Source organism: Netta rufina, assembly GCF_964035555.1.
Source record: "Netta rufina genome assembly, chromosome: 3".
Classification (NCBI taxonomy): Eukaryota; Metazoa; Chordata; class Aves; order Anseriformes; family Anatidae; genus Netta; species Netta rufina.
The window spans coordinates 46,672,809-46,691,651 of record NC_140125.1 but is presented as its reverse complement, the minus strand read 5'-3'; the positions used below and the strand labels follow the sequence as shown (position 1 = coordinate 46,691,651).

At 38.8% G+C, this 18,843-nt stretch overlaps 1 protein-coding gene across 1 annotated transcript in view; it reads left to right on the top strand.

The window, feature by feature from the left end:
- Positions 1-320: 320 nt before the first annotated feature.
- KIF25 (kinesin family member 25) overlaps positions 321-18,843 on the top strand; it is a gene marked incomplete at both ends in the record, with an annotated part of 40,504 nt that continues 21,981 nt past the window's right edge. Inside the window, 7 exons of the mRNA XM_084284352.1 lie at positions 321-395; positions 2,321-2,386; positions 6,915-7,031; positions 8,854-8,992; positions 12,180-12,283; positions 13,602-13,690; positions 15,535-15,577. Coding sequence (XP_084140478.1) covers positions 321-395; positions 2,321-2,386; positions 6,915-7,031; positions 8,854-8,992; positions 12,180-12,283; positions 13,602-13,690; positions 15,535-15,577 — 633 coding nt within the window. The remainder of the gene's footprint in view (positions 396-2,320; positions 2,387-6,914; positions 7,032-8,853; positions 8,993-12,179; positions 12,284-13,601; positions 13,691-15,534; positions 15,578-18,843) is intronic.

Sequence of the window (18,843 nt, the reverse complement as noted above, 5' to 3'; positions counted from 1 at the left end):
GTTTTTCAAACAAAATAAAAATTAAAACACCACACAACCGCTGCAACACGCCGGCAGGGGGGAGCTGACACAGGCAGCCTCCTCAGCCGCCCCCGCCTGCCGCTATTGGTGGTTCCCGCTGTCACTCAAGTTGCCCGTAGCCCCGGGTCTACAGTTCCCGCTCGGCCAATCGCGGCGCCCGCCGCCGGAGGGGGGCGGTGCTTGTCGCCATGGCAGCGCCGCGGACGCCCCGGCCGCCTTTCTCATTGGCCGCTTTAAATCCCCGGGGGGCGGGGGGAGGAGCGAGGCGCAGCCCGGCGCGGGCCAGTGGCGGGAGCGCGATGCGGCCGCGCGGCGGGAGCGGCCCGGGGCCCGTGTGGGCACAGCGCGTCCGGCAGCTGCAGCGCGGCCTGCGGGTGAGGGGCGGGGCCTCGGGAGCGGTGGGCGGGGCTTCGATCGGGTAGGCGGGACCTCTGCTGTAGTGGGCGGGGGTTCGTGTATAGTGGGCGGGGCTTCTGGTGGGGTGGGCGGGGCCGGTGTGGCTCGGGTTGACCTGATGGCTCTGGCTCCCGCAGCGAGCCCACTGTTCCTATTTCTGCCACTCTCTGTTAAAAATATGTTTCTAAGTGTTGAAATTCGCAGTCTGTTAGCATTTCAGCAAAGCTTTTGTTACTGTTTCATACAGTGTTCCTTTGGGTAGAATGCCCGGTACACAGCTAGACAAAAACATAACTCAATGGGTGAACAACAGGGTCAGGCTACAGTTGGGTTGTAGTAGATGGGGTTGTATCAGGCTGGTGGGCAGCCACTGGTGGGGTTCTGCTGGGCTCTGCTCTGCAGCCAGTTGTCTTCAAGGCTTTTGTAAATGTAGGGCTTGAAGGCGTACAGAGTAAGTGTGCGGATGGCACTGAACTGGGAGGAGCTGTTGGCTCTTCCAAGCCTTGCAGGAAACCATAAAACGTTAGAGGTCTGGCTCAGCACTGCTTTTGTGAAGCTTATGCATGAGCATGGTTCTGCACCTGAGATGGGGCAGCTCTAGGTGTCTGTACTCGCTGGGGGGATGCGAGGCTGGAGAGCAGCCCCGCAGGAAGGGAGCTGGTGGCTCTGGTCAACAGCAAGTTGAACGTAAAGCCATGGTGGGCCCTGGCAGCCAAAATGGCCAGCTGTACCCTGGGGTGCATCAGGCACGGCATTGCTATGCCAGTTGAGGGAAGGGATTGTCCTGTGCTGCTCTGCACTGGTGCAGCCTCACCTCAGGCACAGTGTGCAGTTTTGGGCAGCAAACTATAAAGAGGACATATTACGAAATGCCCAAAGAAGGGCTACAAAGATGGTGAAGGGCCTGGAGGGGACGATGCCTGAGGAGCCCCTGAGGCTCCTTGGTTTGCTCAGCCCCGAGCAGCGCAGGCTGAGGGGAGGCCTCATGGCGGCCTGCAGCTCCTTCACGAGGGGAGCGGAGGGGCAGGCGCTGAGCTCTGCTCTCTGGGGACAGCGACAGGACCCGAGGGAACGGCATGGAGCTGGGACAGGGGAGGGTCAGGCTGGGGGTTAGGGAAAGGGTCTGCACCCAGAGGTGGTTGGGCACTGGGACAGGTCCCCAGGGCAGTGGTCATGGCACCAAGCCTGGAGATGTTCAAGAAACATTTGAACAGTGCTCTCAGAAATGTGATTTGGTTTTTGGGTGGTCCTGCGTGGAGCCAGGAGTTGGACTTGATGATCCTTGTGGGCCCCTTCCAGCTTGGGATATTCCAGGACTCAGTGGGAATTTGCCAGGCCGTCCGATGTGGGGGTCAGACTGCGCTGCCTGGGGCTGGGCTAGAAATCGGGCCTCAGAGCTGTGCCCGTCCTGCCCAGCCCTGCTGCTGGGCAGGACAGGTGCCAGCTATTTTTGTGGACGCCACTAGTACAGAATAGGCTTGCTGCTATACCATTGAAGGTCTCTAACAACGCGGCCTAGGAAATTGGAAACTTATGTGATTATTTATAAATAAATAAAAGAGCACTTCTCTAAGGATCATAGATCTGGAAGACGTCAGGAGATGATTTGTAAAGCAAAAGCAGCTAAAATTTTTTACATATGTGTACTCGCATAAGCAGGCTAAACGAGCAAAAATATACACGATAAAGGAGTATTAAGAGTTCATCCTCATTTTTATGTGCTTGTTTTGCTGGGAAGATTTGGGGTTGGTATTCCTTCGATTTTAGGAGACTGAGGGACAACAGTATGTAACAATAAAAAGTGTATAACGAGGTAACTTTTATCAGACTCGTATTTATTTTATTTTTCCTTTGGTTGGTTTGGGTGTGTTGTTTGTTGTTGTGTTTGTTTTTGTTTTCTTAGACCAAAGAAGAAAGAATAGTTGTCCTGGAAACTGAAAATGCTGCTCTTCATCTAAAACTTGCAGAGGTATTTATTTATTTATTTATTTATTTCCAGAAAGAATTACTGTGGAAACAGAAAAAAGACACTGAAGTCAACCTTCATATTTTCATGTTTTGCAATCTTCCTGTTGGGGGAAATCTATGACAAGATTAAGGCTCAGTGTTTCTTTATTATTTTAATCATGAATGGTAGCAATAACGACAGACTGATTAAGTAACTAGAAGCTGGGACACGTTTAAATAGTTGCCATTGTTTTAAATCTGCAAAAGTGAACTGAGGGACGGACTCTAGAAGAATTAAATACAGAATTTTGCTTTCTGCTTACAGTGAAAATGTTTGCCTAAAAGACGGAGGTAGATTTTGAAGAAATACTTTGTAGATACGATTTGAATAATGCTTTAAAAAGCACTGTTTGTATACTGCAGGAGCCATATTTCATTGTGTGTAGACAAAGATGCCCTTTTTGCATGTCTTAATAGCACTAATGCTAGAGTTGTCTGGAAAAGGCAGTGTTGTTGCAGAAGTCAATTACAGAGCACGCTGCAGTAATGATGCTCTCAGTTTTTATATCCTTCTTCAGAAGGAAATTTTATTTCTAGACCATTATTGCAACAAGCAGTAGCCTGTGATAATGTTTGGTGTCTTCAAAGGTAAGACTTCAAAGATGTACAGAACTTTGAATATTTATTTATACCTCTAGACTAGAGCCAGCTGTGAGATTTAGTTGCAACAGAGACTGCTGGCCAAGAGTTTCTAATCTGCTCTGAAGTATTAAATGGTTGTGTGACCTCAGGAAAGCCACTTGGCCTCCCTGTGGGTCTGTTAACACCTGTGGATAAAAGTGGGTTTAACAGTTTTCAAAGCCTGATTAGAATCCAGACGGTACATCTGAAATGAGTTTTGCTAGGTATGCAGAAGAATACTGTAATTTATTCTGAGAAAATGTTTCTGTTGATTTTTTCAGCTTCATCATATTTTATAAAAATCTTAATTATTTCATCTTTTTTCTTATTCTGACAGATACAAGAAATTATTCTAACCAGGAAGGTGCTTCAGATGTAATAAATAGTTATCTGAGTATTAGATAATAAAGCCTTGTTTTCCGTGGATTCATGCATCACGGTTAATTGATTTTTAACTGCATTATCTGGAAACCCTATTATACACAAGGGAATGTGCACAAAGTACTTACTGCCAGTACAGGGAAAGGTTTTGCATACATGCATGTAAAAAAATCATCTGATATTTATTGTCTAGCCTGCAATCAAGCTTTGAAAAACATTTAATCTACGTTACCCTGAAGAATTTTATACTGTTTGACAGGCTATTGTCACAGCCTTTGCAGACCTTGCACCTCTAGTTTACATTTCTGGGAGAACCCTTCAAGAGCTCAGTGTGTCTACAGGGGACAGCTCTCCCTCTGCTTCCTGCACATCCCCAGCTACTCTCCAAGCCCATTGAGTTGGTCCTGTTTCTCTCAGCTTTGTATGTTCCCCACTTCAGTGCCACCTCTGTCTCTTGCTTTTGTTTGGCCCTTCTGCTGGGCCAGAAGCAGGAGGTGGTACCTCTCAGCCAGGTCTGGCTGTGTGCTAGCTGGAGCTATGTGTTGCCATTGCCGTGTGAATGAGGTCCACATGCCTGCCAGCTGGCAAAACACATGGCTTCCAGAGCTGTATCCTTTGTGGGGATGTGCTGCAGAAATGCAGCCTTTTGAGACATCTCTCGTCTGTTAGAGGTGACTGAAACTGACAAAAGGCTGCTGGAAGGGCAGACATCAAGACTGTGCAACCACAAAAGCCTTTTTCCTTCAGAAACCATCAGTAGATATCCATAACGTGATTCCCTCCAGAGCTAGATAATTTGGATCTCTATATGGCCCAGCTTTTCCATTACAGATGAGATGTGTAGCTGCTGGAAAACAAACAAACAAACAAAAAACAATAACAACAACAACACTGAAAAACAAAACAAAAACACAGAATTGTTTCAGTTTGTTGCAAAAGGTGCGGGAAGATATGAGCACCTACAGAAATGAGGAGCATGCCAGTGATACCACCCTCAGTCAGAAGCAACGTCAAATGATTAGTGGAAATACCTTATAACTAGCCTTGCACTGATGTTTCTACTCAGGTTGTTAGTTAAGTACACTTAAAATTTTGATTTTCCTTGGCTAATTTGGCCCAGGAATCTGAAAGTGTGAAGGAAGTGTGCACTGGCTGAAGCGAGATATGGAGCTTTGAAGATAAACTTACGAGGATGGCCCTAAATTAGGATTTGCAGTGTAAAAGTTTGTCTGTTAATTGCATCAGTCTAATACAAATGTTATCTCCTGCTATAGACCTTCCCTTGCCTATATCTTTAGGACAATCATGAATAAACAGCCCTGCCACTGTTTTCTACAGCCTTGTATATTATTATCTTAGCAGCGTATTATAAGAGTTGTTAAAAATCAGATTGTTTGTCTGCAGGCTTACCTTTGTGTATTTGGAAACGCTTGCCTACCTGCGTACCCCTTGCTTTGGTTTGCAGCTCCTGAGATCCTCCTGATCCTGCAGACACATAAAGCCAAGTCTGCCAGAATGGGTCAGGTGGCAGAACTGAGACTGCAGTTTGGATAACACTGTTAAGTAGCGTGGTTTCAATTCTGTTTATAATAAAGCTATAATAAGAAGATTTATAGCCATTTTTTTGTCTTCTCATGCCCAAGCCCAGATTTGCAAATTTTGACCTGCAAAGAATTCTGATGAATGCAAAAGCTATTTTAATGGAGAAAACCTCAAAACCACAGCAGCATTTGCAAAAATGCCAAACCTGACAGTGGGAGGGATGAGAAGTTGACTGCAGTGAAGGTAGAGTTGACCATTGCATCTGTGTCCTCTGTGCTGAGAAAAACAGAATGGTCAGGGGGAACCTACGCAGGTGGTAGAAAACATACTAGATGTTAAAAATACATTTGTTTTTTGCTAACTTAAGCTCATTTAATGACAACGCTTCAGTGCTATAACTGCTTGTACATGCTTTTAATTTTTCATATGGGGTTAGAATATTAATTCTGGTGCACTGCTTGTATGCATTTTTGTCAAGCACATTTATAAATATTGTGTCTGAGTAACATGAGTCTTGAAAATCCCCAGAGTAAGAGAACACAGGAATAGCAGTATAGGAGCTGTCTCAATTTCTGGGAGCTTAAAGCCTGTAATAAAAGAGAAGGATACTTTTTAAATAATCTCTTTCTGCTCTTTCTTTTCCATGTAAGAACTTTTAAAATTAGCATTGAAATATTATGTAGCTGTGCAGGGCCTCCAGTTGCGTTTGCAAATAAAAAGCGTATGAAAAAGTTGGTTTAGACGAGTTAAATATTTTTCTTGGAAAATATCATTTTTCTTTATTCTAACATCTCCCAAATATTATATTGTTGTTTTTGCAGATATCATCTGTAGTTAAACTTCAAATATAATTAAATCTTTTTAATTTTTTTTCCTGTCATTGTCAGGTGACTGGAATTAAATCAAACTCCTCTTTTATGCCACTGTGCTTTTTCTGTCCTCTGTTAATTTAACAAGCAGGGAACTGCAGTCACAGAATTTATGGTCTGAATAAGCTAGGAAATAAGTATGTGCTGGAGACAAGAGCATCCCAAACATAAGGAAGGAGACTGTCAGTGCTGGTTAAGGAATGACAGATGATGATAGGTTGCTGGGAAAGGTAGGTGAAGAAGTTGCAGCTGATTTTCAGTACCAGGGTTGTCAATAAATTACAAAAATGCAGTTTTTAATATAATACAGATTCTGTCATATTGCAGAATTTCACAAGTACTCTACATAGATTTCATCCCTCTGTTCTTGCTGGGACAGATTTAAAGTTGTATTGTTTCTGTTATTCTTTTGATTTCAATTTTTGATCTCAAAAATTTATCCATAAAAATTGCTTTTGCATAATAGGATATTTTAGATTACTAGAAAGCCTTCTCGTCCCTTAAAAAAAAAACTGCTTTGATTACTTTGAAGACCCAGCTACGTGCAGTTTTGCACCATTGCAACTCTGCTGAATGCAATGGAGTCGGTGTTGGCAGGCAGCTAAAGAAATGAGCACCAAGCTGGGGGCTGTGTTCAGGACTTCAGCAGTTAGCTGGTGTGCCCCTCATCCTGTTTTTTGTCTTTTGAGAGAGTTTTCTGTGTTAAATATAGTCTGATGCCAGCTGTGTAAGCAGCCCTTCTCTGTGAGGGAAGGCATGGTTTTAACTTCGAAACACCTCAAGCACAAGTATGGGGTTTTAGGTACTGCAAAAGCATTTTAGTATTCTCATGTTTTAGTATTCTCATGTTGAGGTTTAACACCCTATAGAAGTAGAATATTGTGATGTTAGCCAGTTTACCTAGAAATGATCCTGAAAAAAAAATAATGTAAAAAGCAAAGAAATTGTGTAATTGGACATCATGTGTAATCAGATGATTGACTTACCAATGTTTACAGGGACAAAGGGGACAAAACACAACAAAAAACAGGAGCACTTTGAAGTGATTTTTAGGTGATTTTTCCTTTTTTTAAACAGTATCAAGGGTTGGCTGGAAGAAGCACTAATGAAGTATTGCAGCTCTACTCTGCTCATGGGCAGCAGCAGAAATTGCAGAGAAGTTCTGTTGTAACCCACCTACACGAGGCAATAAAGGTAAAGACATTTAATAATAATGTAGGTACAATCTATGCCATAAACATATACATGCTTATGAAATACAATAAAACACAGAAAATGGTCAGATTTGACCCTGATCTATGGTTTTATTTTATTCACTGCAGTTCTTACAGCAAAGTGTAGCAGTGTCTGAGTTGGCTTAAAACTTGTGATGATTTTGCTTCAATAGGCTGCAAAGTTACCTGAGCAGGCGGTAAGTGGCTGCTTCTGAGTTACAGGATCTCATGTATAGACTGGTATCAATACCTGAACTATTTTAGTAGTCAAAATCTTGAATCCCTGATATGACTATCACATAGACATCCCCTAAGAAACAATACTTGTGATGTAATTTAACCAGATAGCCAGATCCTAACAAGGGCACTGGAGAGCTCCACTGATTTCACTGAGAGTTCTTCTGTTCTGGAGGACCTCGGAATCAGGATTAGTTCCCTGTTCTCTCAGTCAGGTTGTCTTCATTTGCAACAAAGGTACTGGAACTGTTCTTCCAATACTAGTACAATAATATTTTTCTTTGTTGAGGTACATGTCCTTAAGTTACTCTACAGAACACTCTGTTCCTTTTAAGGATACTTAAAATGTCAGCTTTTCTCAGGGTAGCACTGAATAGCTGAGGGTAGCAAAAAATGGATCAGGAAAGAAATCTGTTTCCTTCAGGCAAAAGGATTTAGCTTAATTGTAGCAATACTTTTCTCGGTAGGTCTTGCAGTGGAGCTTTATATTTTGGGATAGCTAGAATGGCAGAAGTGCTTGTGATGCAATATCAGTGGGCTGTGATGGTTTACAACCAGAGATCAATGAATGCTAAAAGAGCGTAAAGCTCTCCAAATAGAAGTCTAAATTAATAGCATTCCTATACCTGTAATTAAAAAATAAAATAAAAAAAATGTTTGCAGTTATGTTCTGAGAAGGAAAACTACAGTGATTTTCTCCCTTTAGTTTTTTGTTTTATCATTGAACCTAGTTAATTAATTCAAGGTCAGTACCAAAACTGGAAAAATAAAGTGTCACAGAATAATACATGGCACTTTGTACAAGGCTGACTAATGAAACATCACAGTGTTTCTATGAGAGAAGGTATCATGAGGTACATCTTGCAGATGGCTTTACATGTCCTTTCCAAGACTAAGATGGCAAGAAGTCTCCTAATCCTAAAATCAAGTTAACTTATTTTTACTTTTTTTGGACTTCTAAGTGAATGTAAGCTGTTCTTATAAACATTTAGAAGTTTCATCATGCATAATGTGCTGAGTTACATTAATAATGGAAATATTTCATGAACAATAAAAGTTTCTGAGCTTTTCAAAACACATCAGTTCTTGAAGAAAGGCATAGAACTGGCCCATATACAAAATGACTTAGGGAGAACCTTAACATATACTTCCTGATCAAAGGATTGAAAATGAATGCTGTGTAAGGGGTACATGGATCACAGTTTTACATTGCTGATTCTGGATGTGCCTTTTAAGTGGACAGAACACACAAACTTATTTTTGTTTGATGAAATAAAAATAATATTGTGTTATATCCAAAGCTGTGTGATGGTCCTTGCATACCAAGTAAGATAGTAAGGATCCTTAAAGTCTTGCTGAAATCTTTAGGATGTGACATTGGCGAATATCTTGCAAGATCCTTTAACATGCTGAAAGACAGACTCCTGAAGAATTCCTCTCATCAAGTAGAGGGTTCTTCCTGATTGTGATATCTCACCTCTGTTATTTGTATTGTGGTTATATTGATTCTTCCTTAATGGCTGTTTTTGTGTCTTTATAACATATTTTTTCTTCTTACTGTTAAGAGGCTTAAGCAAGACATGAAGAGCCTCCGTTCATTTGCTCTTGAGCTTTCAAAAGACTTTCAGCGTCAGTGCAAGGCTTATCTTTACCAAGCTTTGACAGCAGTCCAAGAGATACAGCTGCAAAACGAAGCAATGCAAAGTAAGGCTCATTGCACTTACATTTCAGATGTGTAACATCAACAATGTCATTGGCAAATGTTAGTAGCATTGAAAGATTGAGTTTGATTCTGAGACACAAGCACTTGGTTTTGTTTGATGTTAGATCATCAAGGAATCCTGAAATGTTAGAAAGAGTACAAATAACCCTGCATTTTCTCAGGGCAATATGGCTGATAATTTGGATTCAGCTTTTGTGTTGATTGCAGCTGCTACTAGGCTGCTGAGTTAGCTCAGCTGTAACATTTTTAAACCAAAGTTCTCAGGCTTGTTATCATGATGATTTTAAAATAGCTCAATAAAGAATGTGTTGCTTTAGCTGCGATTTGCCTACTTTTGGCTGTACCAAATAAGGAATTAGGTGATTTCATAGATTTCTGAAAATAACGTCTGAATTTAGGACAGACCAGATTTTTAATATTTCTGTATATTTAGGAGAAAATTTTACTCTGAAATCAAAAGCAGTTCCACTTACTGGTCTGTGGAAAACAACACCATTGGCAATGCTCTTTACCTAGAATTACCTGGGTAATTAACAGAATTTGCCTGAATTCTGTTTCAGAATTCTGGTCCTCATTCATGTGTAGATGTAAAGCAGACCCTACAAAGCACTGGTACTCTCTGCCCTCATCATTGAGGACTAAGTGCATTGGTCCTATACCTGGATCTATTGGCATGGATTTATGCACCTGCTTCCAATCTGATTGATTCTGGTGATGCTCCTACCAGGTCTGAGAACACAACACAAAACAGATTGTGACATGGGGCTATAATTGTTTGAAATTTATGAAGCTGATGAAATAACAACATATATAGAACTTTATAATCAGAGTCCCTGTGTGATTCTCTGGTATCTTTGTGTTGCTATATAAAATGTACATTTTCCTTCTGCTGTACTTACTTGAAACAATTTTGGGACTGCTTTGATTCTGATAGGGCTACTCATGTCAACAGCAACAAACAACATGCTTAGTGACATGTATTTGCATAACTTGTCCCGGTATGTTATGTATTACGTTATGATTAAAATGGATTAGATTACTGTATTATCTGTGTAGAGAAAATGCTTTAACAAGTTGATTTTAAAAGTGGAAAAAGAAAAACAAAATATAAAATTAACCCTAGCTAAATGTGCATGTCCCCCTTATTGAAGCAGGGAGCTATAGGAACAGATCGGAGGTTCAGTTTGGCACTTCAATTAATGTGATGTATATAAATGGTGAATATTCCTTATGAGGCCCTGTGAATTCCTGTTGACTGAACTGACCTTCCATTTTTTCTATGAAATCATAACCAGAAGAGGCTTTGTTGCCTGTAACAAAATTGTGTGTCAGTACATAGGTGGGTGACATGTTTTTAATGTGGTCATTTTTCAGATCTCTGTCAGATGTTTTAAATGAAGGTTTCATTGTTAAGGTTAGATACTACAGTCAGAATTGCTGTCCTGAAATTAAATATAATCTTTCCTAAACAAAAAGCCCAAAATGTGTATTCTAGAGAGAGCATATGTTATCAGTTTAATCCTAAAGTAGAGATTTAAAATGAGAGAACTGTAGAAAAAACATATAAGTAGGTTAATTTTTCAGGCTGTAATAGACATGCAGCAAACTATACATTTTTTTCTGTAATAAGTAGGTAGTCCCTTCATTAGAAATATTTAGTCATTGTCTGAAAATCAGGCTACTGTCATCTTTCCCAGTGAAATATAAATAGCAATAATTCAGATAAAAGAGAAGTGTCCAATACTCTTTTGTTCTAGGCTTGTTTTCCTAACAATTTTTTTTCTCTTTGAAGACTAGAAGGAGTAAGTACTCTTAGCACCTATTGCTTATCTTTAACTTTGCTCATACAAGAGCCTTCAAGAATTGAAAGCTTGTGTGTATACATGTTTATAAGTTAGCATACTTCTTATGGAGCTTATTTAAATAATGGATTCCCACCTCCTATTTTGAAAAATACTATATGAGAATGTAAGAGTTGCCTTTGACAATTTGTTTTTATAGACTTGCATGTGGTTCTCCAAATGAAGACAAACTAATGTTAGTCCACATACAGTATGCAAGAAAAGCATTTTTCATACTGAAGTTTTTTTACTTCAACTCCCCAGCTATTAACATCATGTTTCCCCTGTGTGCATGCACTGTGAAGAAACATCATGAGCTGCAGGTGAATAGCATGAAAACTATAAAGACAACATCTGTGAAATCTCTAGTTCAGACAAATGTCCTTTGAAGTTACCTGATTTTTAATCTACTTCAGAGAACATAAATCATGTATGTGACATGCTGAAATTTTAAATCTTTTTTTTTTCTTTTTTTTTTTTCTTTTTGTAAGGTAACACATTCAGGCTGGTGGCTATCCTGCTAACAGCTCTCAGACCATGGTTTTGACTGCTTGCTACTCCTCATCTTTGAACTGCTTGCTAATAGCTGGGGCAATTGATTTCCCTCTGGGGTTCCTAAAAGCTTGCTTTTTACAGAAGTTTACAGTTGCATTATGAGCCTTCTGGACTGTATGTTTGTTTTAGGCCTGCTCAGTGTTAATGTAATTGGTCTGAAATAAAACCATTTGTGAAGGTAGAAGGCTTTTATAATGCCCCTTACTGCTCTCCTCAGTTTTCTGAAGGAGACTTCCTAGGGTTCAACAGATCAATCATTTTTATGAAAAAGTGAATGTACCAGTCTTAAAGGGGAGCCTTAGAGCTGTTTACAGGATTAGTAGCGCTGTAAATGAGACTGATGATAAATGATAGGTTAACTTCTCATGACTTTAGCTGGCATGACTCTAATAATCTGCAAATATAGCATAAGCCTCACAAGTGACAGCCCCATCCAGAAACAGATTGCTTCAGGCTTAGGTTTCAGGCTTCACTGACAGGTAACATTATTCTAAGTAAGCTTACACATTTGAATTGCCTTTAAATGTCTTCTCTTTTTGATCGTTTTTCAAAAATGCACATGTACCTGTGGTAATTATCTTTAACTGTGCATAGACATTTCATAGTGAGAAGAAATTTTTCTGACGTGACTGGTAAATCAAGAACTAATCTTCCTAATTTAAGTCTGGAAGAAGTTAAAAAGTTTTATGCTTATATTTCATGAAGTACTATTGGAAAATTTAGTTTGTAAAGTCACAGAGTTCAGTTCTTTGAAACAGCTTTCTTCTTGCAGTGTTTCAGATAAAAGCTTTTGATCTTGAGCAGTCCCTACAAGAGGTGACAGAGAGATACGAAAAAGAAAAGCAAAAGAGGAGAGTTCTACATAACAGCTTAGTTGTAAGTATCTTCAATGACAGAATGTTTTCTTATTTTGTTGTAATTATACCAATAATTTAGTCACCAATGAAACTAATTCATATAATTGTCCTTTACAAGTGTACTTATCACTTCCCACCCTCAACTTTCTATATAAGGTGCATTTCTTTGCTGAGGCACTTTCATCTCATGATAAACCACAGTCCATTCTTTTTACAGAAGCATCTTCCAAATGCAGTCCTGGATAATATGGCCCTAAGGAATATCATAAATTTTGAATAGTGAGCAAAATTTGGGTTTCTTCATCCCCTAAGTTTGTAGCTTCTGGAAAATGCCATTTCTCTTCTAGCAATTCCTCCACAATGTGAAATTCAAGGTTTATCAATTCAGGTTCAATAAAGTGGAAATATACCTCTGAAATTGTTTTAGAATTCTTAAAGTGATCAACTTGAAATTGAAAAATTGTCTTCCTTTTTTTTATAACACATATATATATATATATATATGTAGCTGTATCCTGTTCAGATTTTAGTGATGGTTTGTTTGGGATTCATTTATTTTTTTTTTTTGTTCTTTAAATTTACTCTTTCTGCCCATCCCCCAGATGACTAGTTTTGAGTTGCCTGATTCAGAAGCTGATTTTTAGAAAGACAAGCCACTTTCAAACAGGATTCTTCTAAGTTTTTCTATCTCAGAAAAAGAAGCTCTTCGTTAAAAAGTACTTACCTTCCAAACTCTGCTTTGTGATTCAGTTTACTGAGATAATCCCCAAGGCAGTGTGGGGAGTTAATGCCAGTGTTCACTAGTCATCACAAGCAAGCTATTCTCCCTGATCCACAATGAAAAGAAATGATCACCAGGTTAGATAAGGAAAAGTCTGAAGCAGCCTAAAAAGAAAAATCAATACTGGCGTTTTAGTCACGTATGACCACACAGTGGAGAGAAAAAGAAACAAAATGTTTTATATCTTGTATGTTCCTGGGGGCTGGTTGAGAAGAAATGCATTGTTTAATGTTGGCTGTTGAGTTAATATAAGTGAAGAAGCTCAAATGAAGAGGAAGGAGACTGAAGAGTGAGACTGAAATGGTTCACACTGAAAGCATCTTTTCTTTTTTGTACAGACTGGAGAGGACTGTACCATTTCAGAGCTCTGAAGAGGTTATACTTTCTCAATTAAAGTTAGGAAAAAGCAAATGATACTGATACAGTCTTTTTTCTCCACAGAGTTTAAGTCTAAGGCTGTGATTTTGCCTGCTTTCTTAAACACGTTCATGTCTGCATGAGTGTATTTGTCCTCTACAGTACTTTGTGTTAAATTGTGTTAATAATCTAATCCTAGGAGCTGAGAGGAAATATCAGAGTCCATTGCAGGATCCGGCCATCTCTACCTTTTGATAATGCTGATGAACATTCAGTATCACAAGATAGGTAATTTATTACGGCTGTGTTATATCTTGTCTGACTCATAATTAATATAAAGTGAAAATAATAGTCACATGTCACAGAATCACAGAATCACAGAATTGTCTAGGTTGGAAGAGACCTTAAGATCATCGAGTCCAACCTCTGACCTAACACTAACAAGTCTTCCACTAAACCATATCGCTAAGTTCAACATCTAAACGTCTTTTAAAGACCTCCAGGGATGGTGACTCCACCACTTCCCTGGGCAGCCCATTCCAATGCCTCACAACCCTCTCAGTAAGTAAGTTCTTCCTAATATCCAACCTAAAACACCCCTGGCGCAAGTTGTTCTTGTATACTTCTGTTTTTGTATATTTCTGTTCTTGTATATTGTTTTGTATATTTCTGTTCTTGTATATTTCTGTTTTTGTATCTGTGGTGAGTGGTAAAAAACTAATTACTCTTTCTTCTTTCTCCTTGGCATTAATTGACTAATTGGTATTAGTCAATCTTAACCCTTTGTCTAAAATTGTGTCGACCTGAATAGAAGCCCATAGCTATTTAACAATCCAAGATTATCTGTGGTTTGGCAGAAGTAACACACCTGCAGACAGCGTAGAGTATATTCACCATCCGGCACAAAGCCTGGGACACAGTAATGTAATAGCAGCTGTCAGATGTTACAGGTAGAGAAACACACTCAGCATTTCAGTTGTTTTGTCATGCTGCAGAATGGATTTGCTGTCAGTACAAATGCTGGTAATTCTATTTCTGTATAATTTGGCTCAACATTGCTAATTTATAATGCACTTACTGTAACTGAAGTGTCAACACATCTGTAAAACCAAAAGGAAAAGGGGGATTAAGTGCAAGAATGTGCCACAACTAGCTGAATTCTCCATAGATTACTACTATGAAAAACGGTAGGAACTTAAACATACACAACTGGAGAAAGAAGGGGAAGACTAGGTGGGTGGCTAGAAAACAGTAATATCATCATCTGACCCATCAGAAAATTACTATTTAGGGCGTTTATTTTACTTTTACTGGCTGGTACTTCTAAAAGAGTGTTTTAAAATTTGTTCACTTTTGCCAAATTTTAGGAAAAAAAAATGTTTTAATTAAAATAATATGAAATGTTAGACAAGACAGAAATTTCAAAGAGCCTGAAGGGGAAACTTGCGTTAACCTGTGCTTGATATACCTGGGAAAGAACCAAATCACTGTTTCTGTTAGAACAGTGTTCCTGTATTCAATTAGGTGCCAAATCATGACACGAAACAGGATGGACTGGGCTAAATACACAATTATTAAGGCAAACTTTTCTTAATAGATCAAAAATAAATTTAAATAAAACTTAGTTGTGAGACCGAGGGCTGATTTTGAAAACATGTGAATGAAGATTTGAATGCATTTATGCCCCTCAGCAATCCAAGTCATTTTTTGGACTAGTAATGGTTGCAAAATTACTTCTGACTGTATTTTCAGGATCAGGGCCAAATACCTAAAAAGATGTTTTTCAGTTTAATGTGCTAAAGGGAAAACCTCCTGTTACAAGCTCATATTACAAATTCAAAACAATAGAATGGTTTGCATGTGAATTAGTCTTAATTGGGTTTATTCTATTTTTTTAAAGCAGATTATGTTGCTTGATTGCATATTGATGTATTTTTTCATTATTACTATTCACAAATAACTGTGGTGTTAGCACATGGTACCATAATAATGGAAATTCTGGAAGGTATTATTTAGACAATGTGTAGTTCACAGATATTTTAAGCATTTACTTTCCAGAGCTAAATGGAACATTTAGGTTTGAAAGCTACCTTTTTATCAAATTGGCTTTTTTTTTTTTTTTTCCCTTACAGGCAAAGAAACTTCTCAGAAAAAGTGGCATATGCTGTTGATGATGTGAGTATATTTGATGGTGAAATTCAAGAGCACATTTACTGACAGTCGTAAAGACAAACAAAGGGACCTGGGAACTATAGGTTTGAAACAGAATTAGGTAATTTCTTGTCAACTGGTGCCCAGCTTTGATCTCCCATGGGTGCAATAGCAGGTGATTTGTGCTGTTTCCATCCTGAATCTTTGTAGTAATAGTAGCTTGGAGCTGCTGCTGGTGCAATCCATGAACTGGAGCTTGTATGTTTGCAGTAGTCAAACCATTGCAGACTTCCTGCAATCAGTCCCTTTGAGCCACTTGTATTTACTGTAACCATTTCTGTAATTATGTTAGGTCTTTTTCATTTTATTATTAGAACCCAACTAATGCATTAGCCGAGAAATATGATATCTCCTGAACCACAACAGCCTACATGGTACAGCAGTCAAGCATGTTAAAGTGTCCTGGCTTAGATCCATCAGGGAAAGGAGAATGAGCACTGAGGTTGCAAATCCAGATGACATTCCAGCATTAATTGAGGCCATTACTGAGATATAAAATTTAAAAAGGCTTAACAGTGTGAGCTAAGGTCAAAGTATTAACTTGACTTTTAATTTTCTTAGCCATCATGGTTCTTAGTCAGCTGCTCACTGTTACTCATGTATTAGCCAAATTCTCTTCTATAGTATAAAACATAAAATATTGCTAAAGTGACCTAAAGTATAGTATGCATTTAAATCTCCAAAATTATAGCTTAATTAGACTGATCTCTGTTGCATAAAGTGGATACATTTATATAGATATATATGCAATTAGGAAATTAATGGAGCTCATGAAGAGTCTATTAAGAACAAGTAAATATGTCAAGAGATAAAAAACAGGGATCAGTAATAGTAGATGTAGTATTCTGGATGCCATGATTTGATGATTTATTGTACTATAAAACGCCTTGACCATTTCTGACCTGCTAAATTTTTTTATATGCAGATGAAATTAGGTAATATTTAGGTTTTGGATTATTTCATATAGATATGTGATATATTACTGTACTCGTATTTTTATAGGCAAAGCAGTCTCTGCTTGCTTACATCAATATATAAGTTTCAGGAGTTTTAGTTTGTATATAACAGCGAACTGGTAACCTTCAGGATGCTAACCCATTCTCATGTTTAAAAGTCTGTATGAGATATTCCAGGAAAATAAGTGTATGCATGGACTTAACTATAAAATGAAACATGCCAGATCATAGTATCACTTAGGTTGGAAAAGACCCTCAAGATTGTGAAGTGCAAAGATACTATCTTCCTGATTTTGGAAAAGATAATAGTGCCTTTAAATGCTTTATTGGTTTGCCTTGACATTTATTTGGTTAAAATGCTTTCTAGTTCTGATCAAACACTTCGCATGTTTGTATTAGTTTCTTGATAAGTTTTTTTAATCGTGTTTTCTGTTTGAAGCTCATGAGGGAGGATAAAGTACAACTGACTTTTTACAAAAGCAGTCACTTTAAACTAAGCTAACAGAAGTAAAGGAAAATAATATTTATTGCCTGTTTCTTTTGCTTTTAACTACTGTAGGTGTTACACTTGTGGATAGACTAAATATGCAATTTTAGATAAAATTATGGGGTTTGATTTGATACGAAGCTAGGGCAGGTACCTGCCCTAGCCTAATACCTGAAGTGATGTTGTTTGACTCCAACTTCCTTTGGCACAGGAGAAAAGAAGGTGGCTGCTTCCAAGTGATTAATTTCTTTCAAATTATTTTGAAAAGGTTTTCAGTTGTGAGTAGTGGAGAAAAAAAGGAATGGCAAAGAGACTGCTCTGAATATCAGGGGAGGTGCAAGATTCTGATGGTTTTTCAAGGTAGGAGTGGGAAAATATGAATTAACACAGGAAGACTCCTTTTCTTGAGAGATAATTTTGTACTAGATCAGGTGGATGTAGCTATAGTAGTAGGATATATCATTGCTCCCCAGGTGCTTATCGCCATCCCCATCTGGAGGTTTCTTCCCCCAGTGCAGGGAATCTTTCAGGCTGTCCGCATCTGCCTCAGCGCTGTGTCAGCCAGTGGCACTGAAGTTGACAGGGAAGCAGATGAGGAGCAGTCACAGTTGTCCTTTCATTGGCTCTGTTGTAGAGAAATTCCTTGTGAATTGGGGTGATAAGCCTTTACCAGATATGCAATAACAAAAGATAGGAAATTATAATCACAGCTGGATTTTGTGATCACACGTCTATATCCACAATTCCTTATGCCTCATTTATTTTTTTTTTTATTTTGCCTTATGGCAAAATTTCACTAATTTCACTTCCTGAAGAGCTCCTCAGGCTTAGGTATCAGACCAGGAGTATTCTGTGACTCTGGGGTGAAGAAAAATGTTCCTCAGTATTCATGTGATACATCTGTAAGGATTTCACAGGCACTGTTGACAGGATCACCTTACGAGATTTTGTATGCAAGCAGCTGTGGTGGGTATCCTGACCCATACTGATCTCCTGAGAAGGGAGGGTCATTACAAACGCTCGTGTGAAACTTCTTCCTATTAACAATGCTTATGTTTCTAAGTCATGCAAATAGATTTTTTCTCTATCTCATTTCTCACCTTATGGAAAGCTGGTCTGAAAGTAAATTTGACATCTGAATGAGAAGGGTGTTCCATAACCCTGCATCATTTTCCTTTTTGTTGTTATTTTTTCTCCAGAGGCTGTTAATTACTGATCCTATTGCAATGTCTGTGTTGGGGCGTTCTGTAGCAAAGCATTGTGCTCACATCCCTACTGCTACTAAATTTGCCTATACTGGAATGGGTGACGTAGCTCATTATACAGCAAGTGTTGCCATCGTTAGATTGATAATGATACACTGGCCTTCTCCAAAGAAGAAAAGATATTTGTAAACTTAAGAAATTTGGGGTTTGTTAGCTGTCTGCATGCTAGACATACTGTTATGCTGTCATTACTTGCTCACCCCTTTACTACCTCAATCAGTGGCAATACAAGGTTGAAGGACAGCAGTTTAGCACTCTAAGCTACTTGTTGGAAGAGCAGTACAAACTGCAGCATTCCTATCAAATGCAGTAATATAAGCAAAGATTACTAAGCCAGGAAACCTCTTTGAACTCAGTGAAGCATTTTGTGTGCTGAGGAGCTTCCATCTGAAATGTGGAAATGATAATTTTTTCTCACATTATTTCTTTACTTTTTTTTTTTAAGCAAGATACACCATGAAGAGCAAAGACCATAGAATTTGGTACGGGTAATAGCTTTTAAAGAGCTGCTGACACATTTGT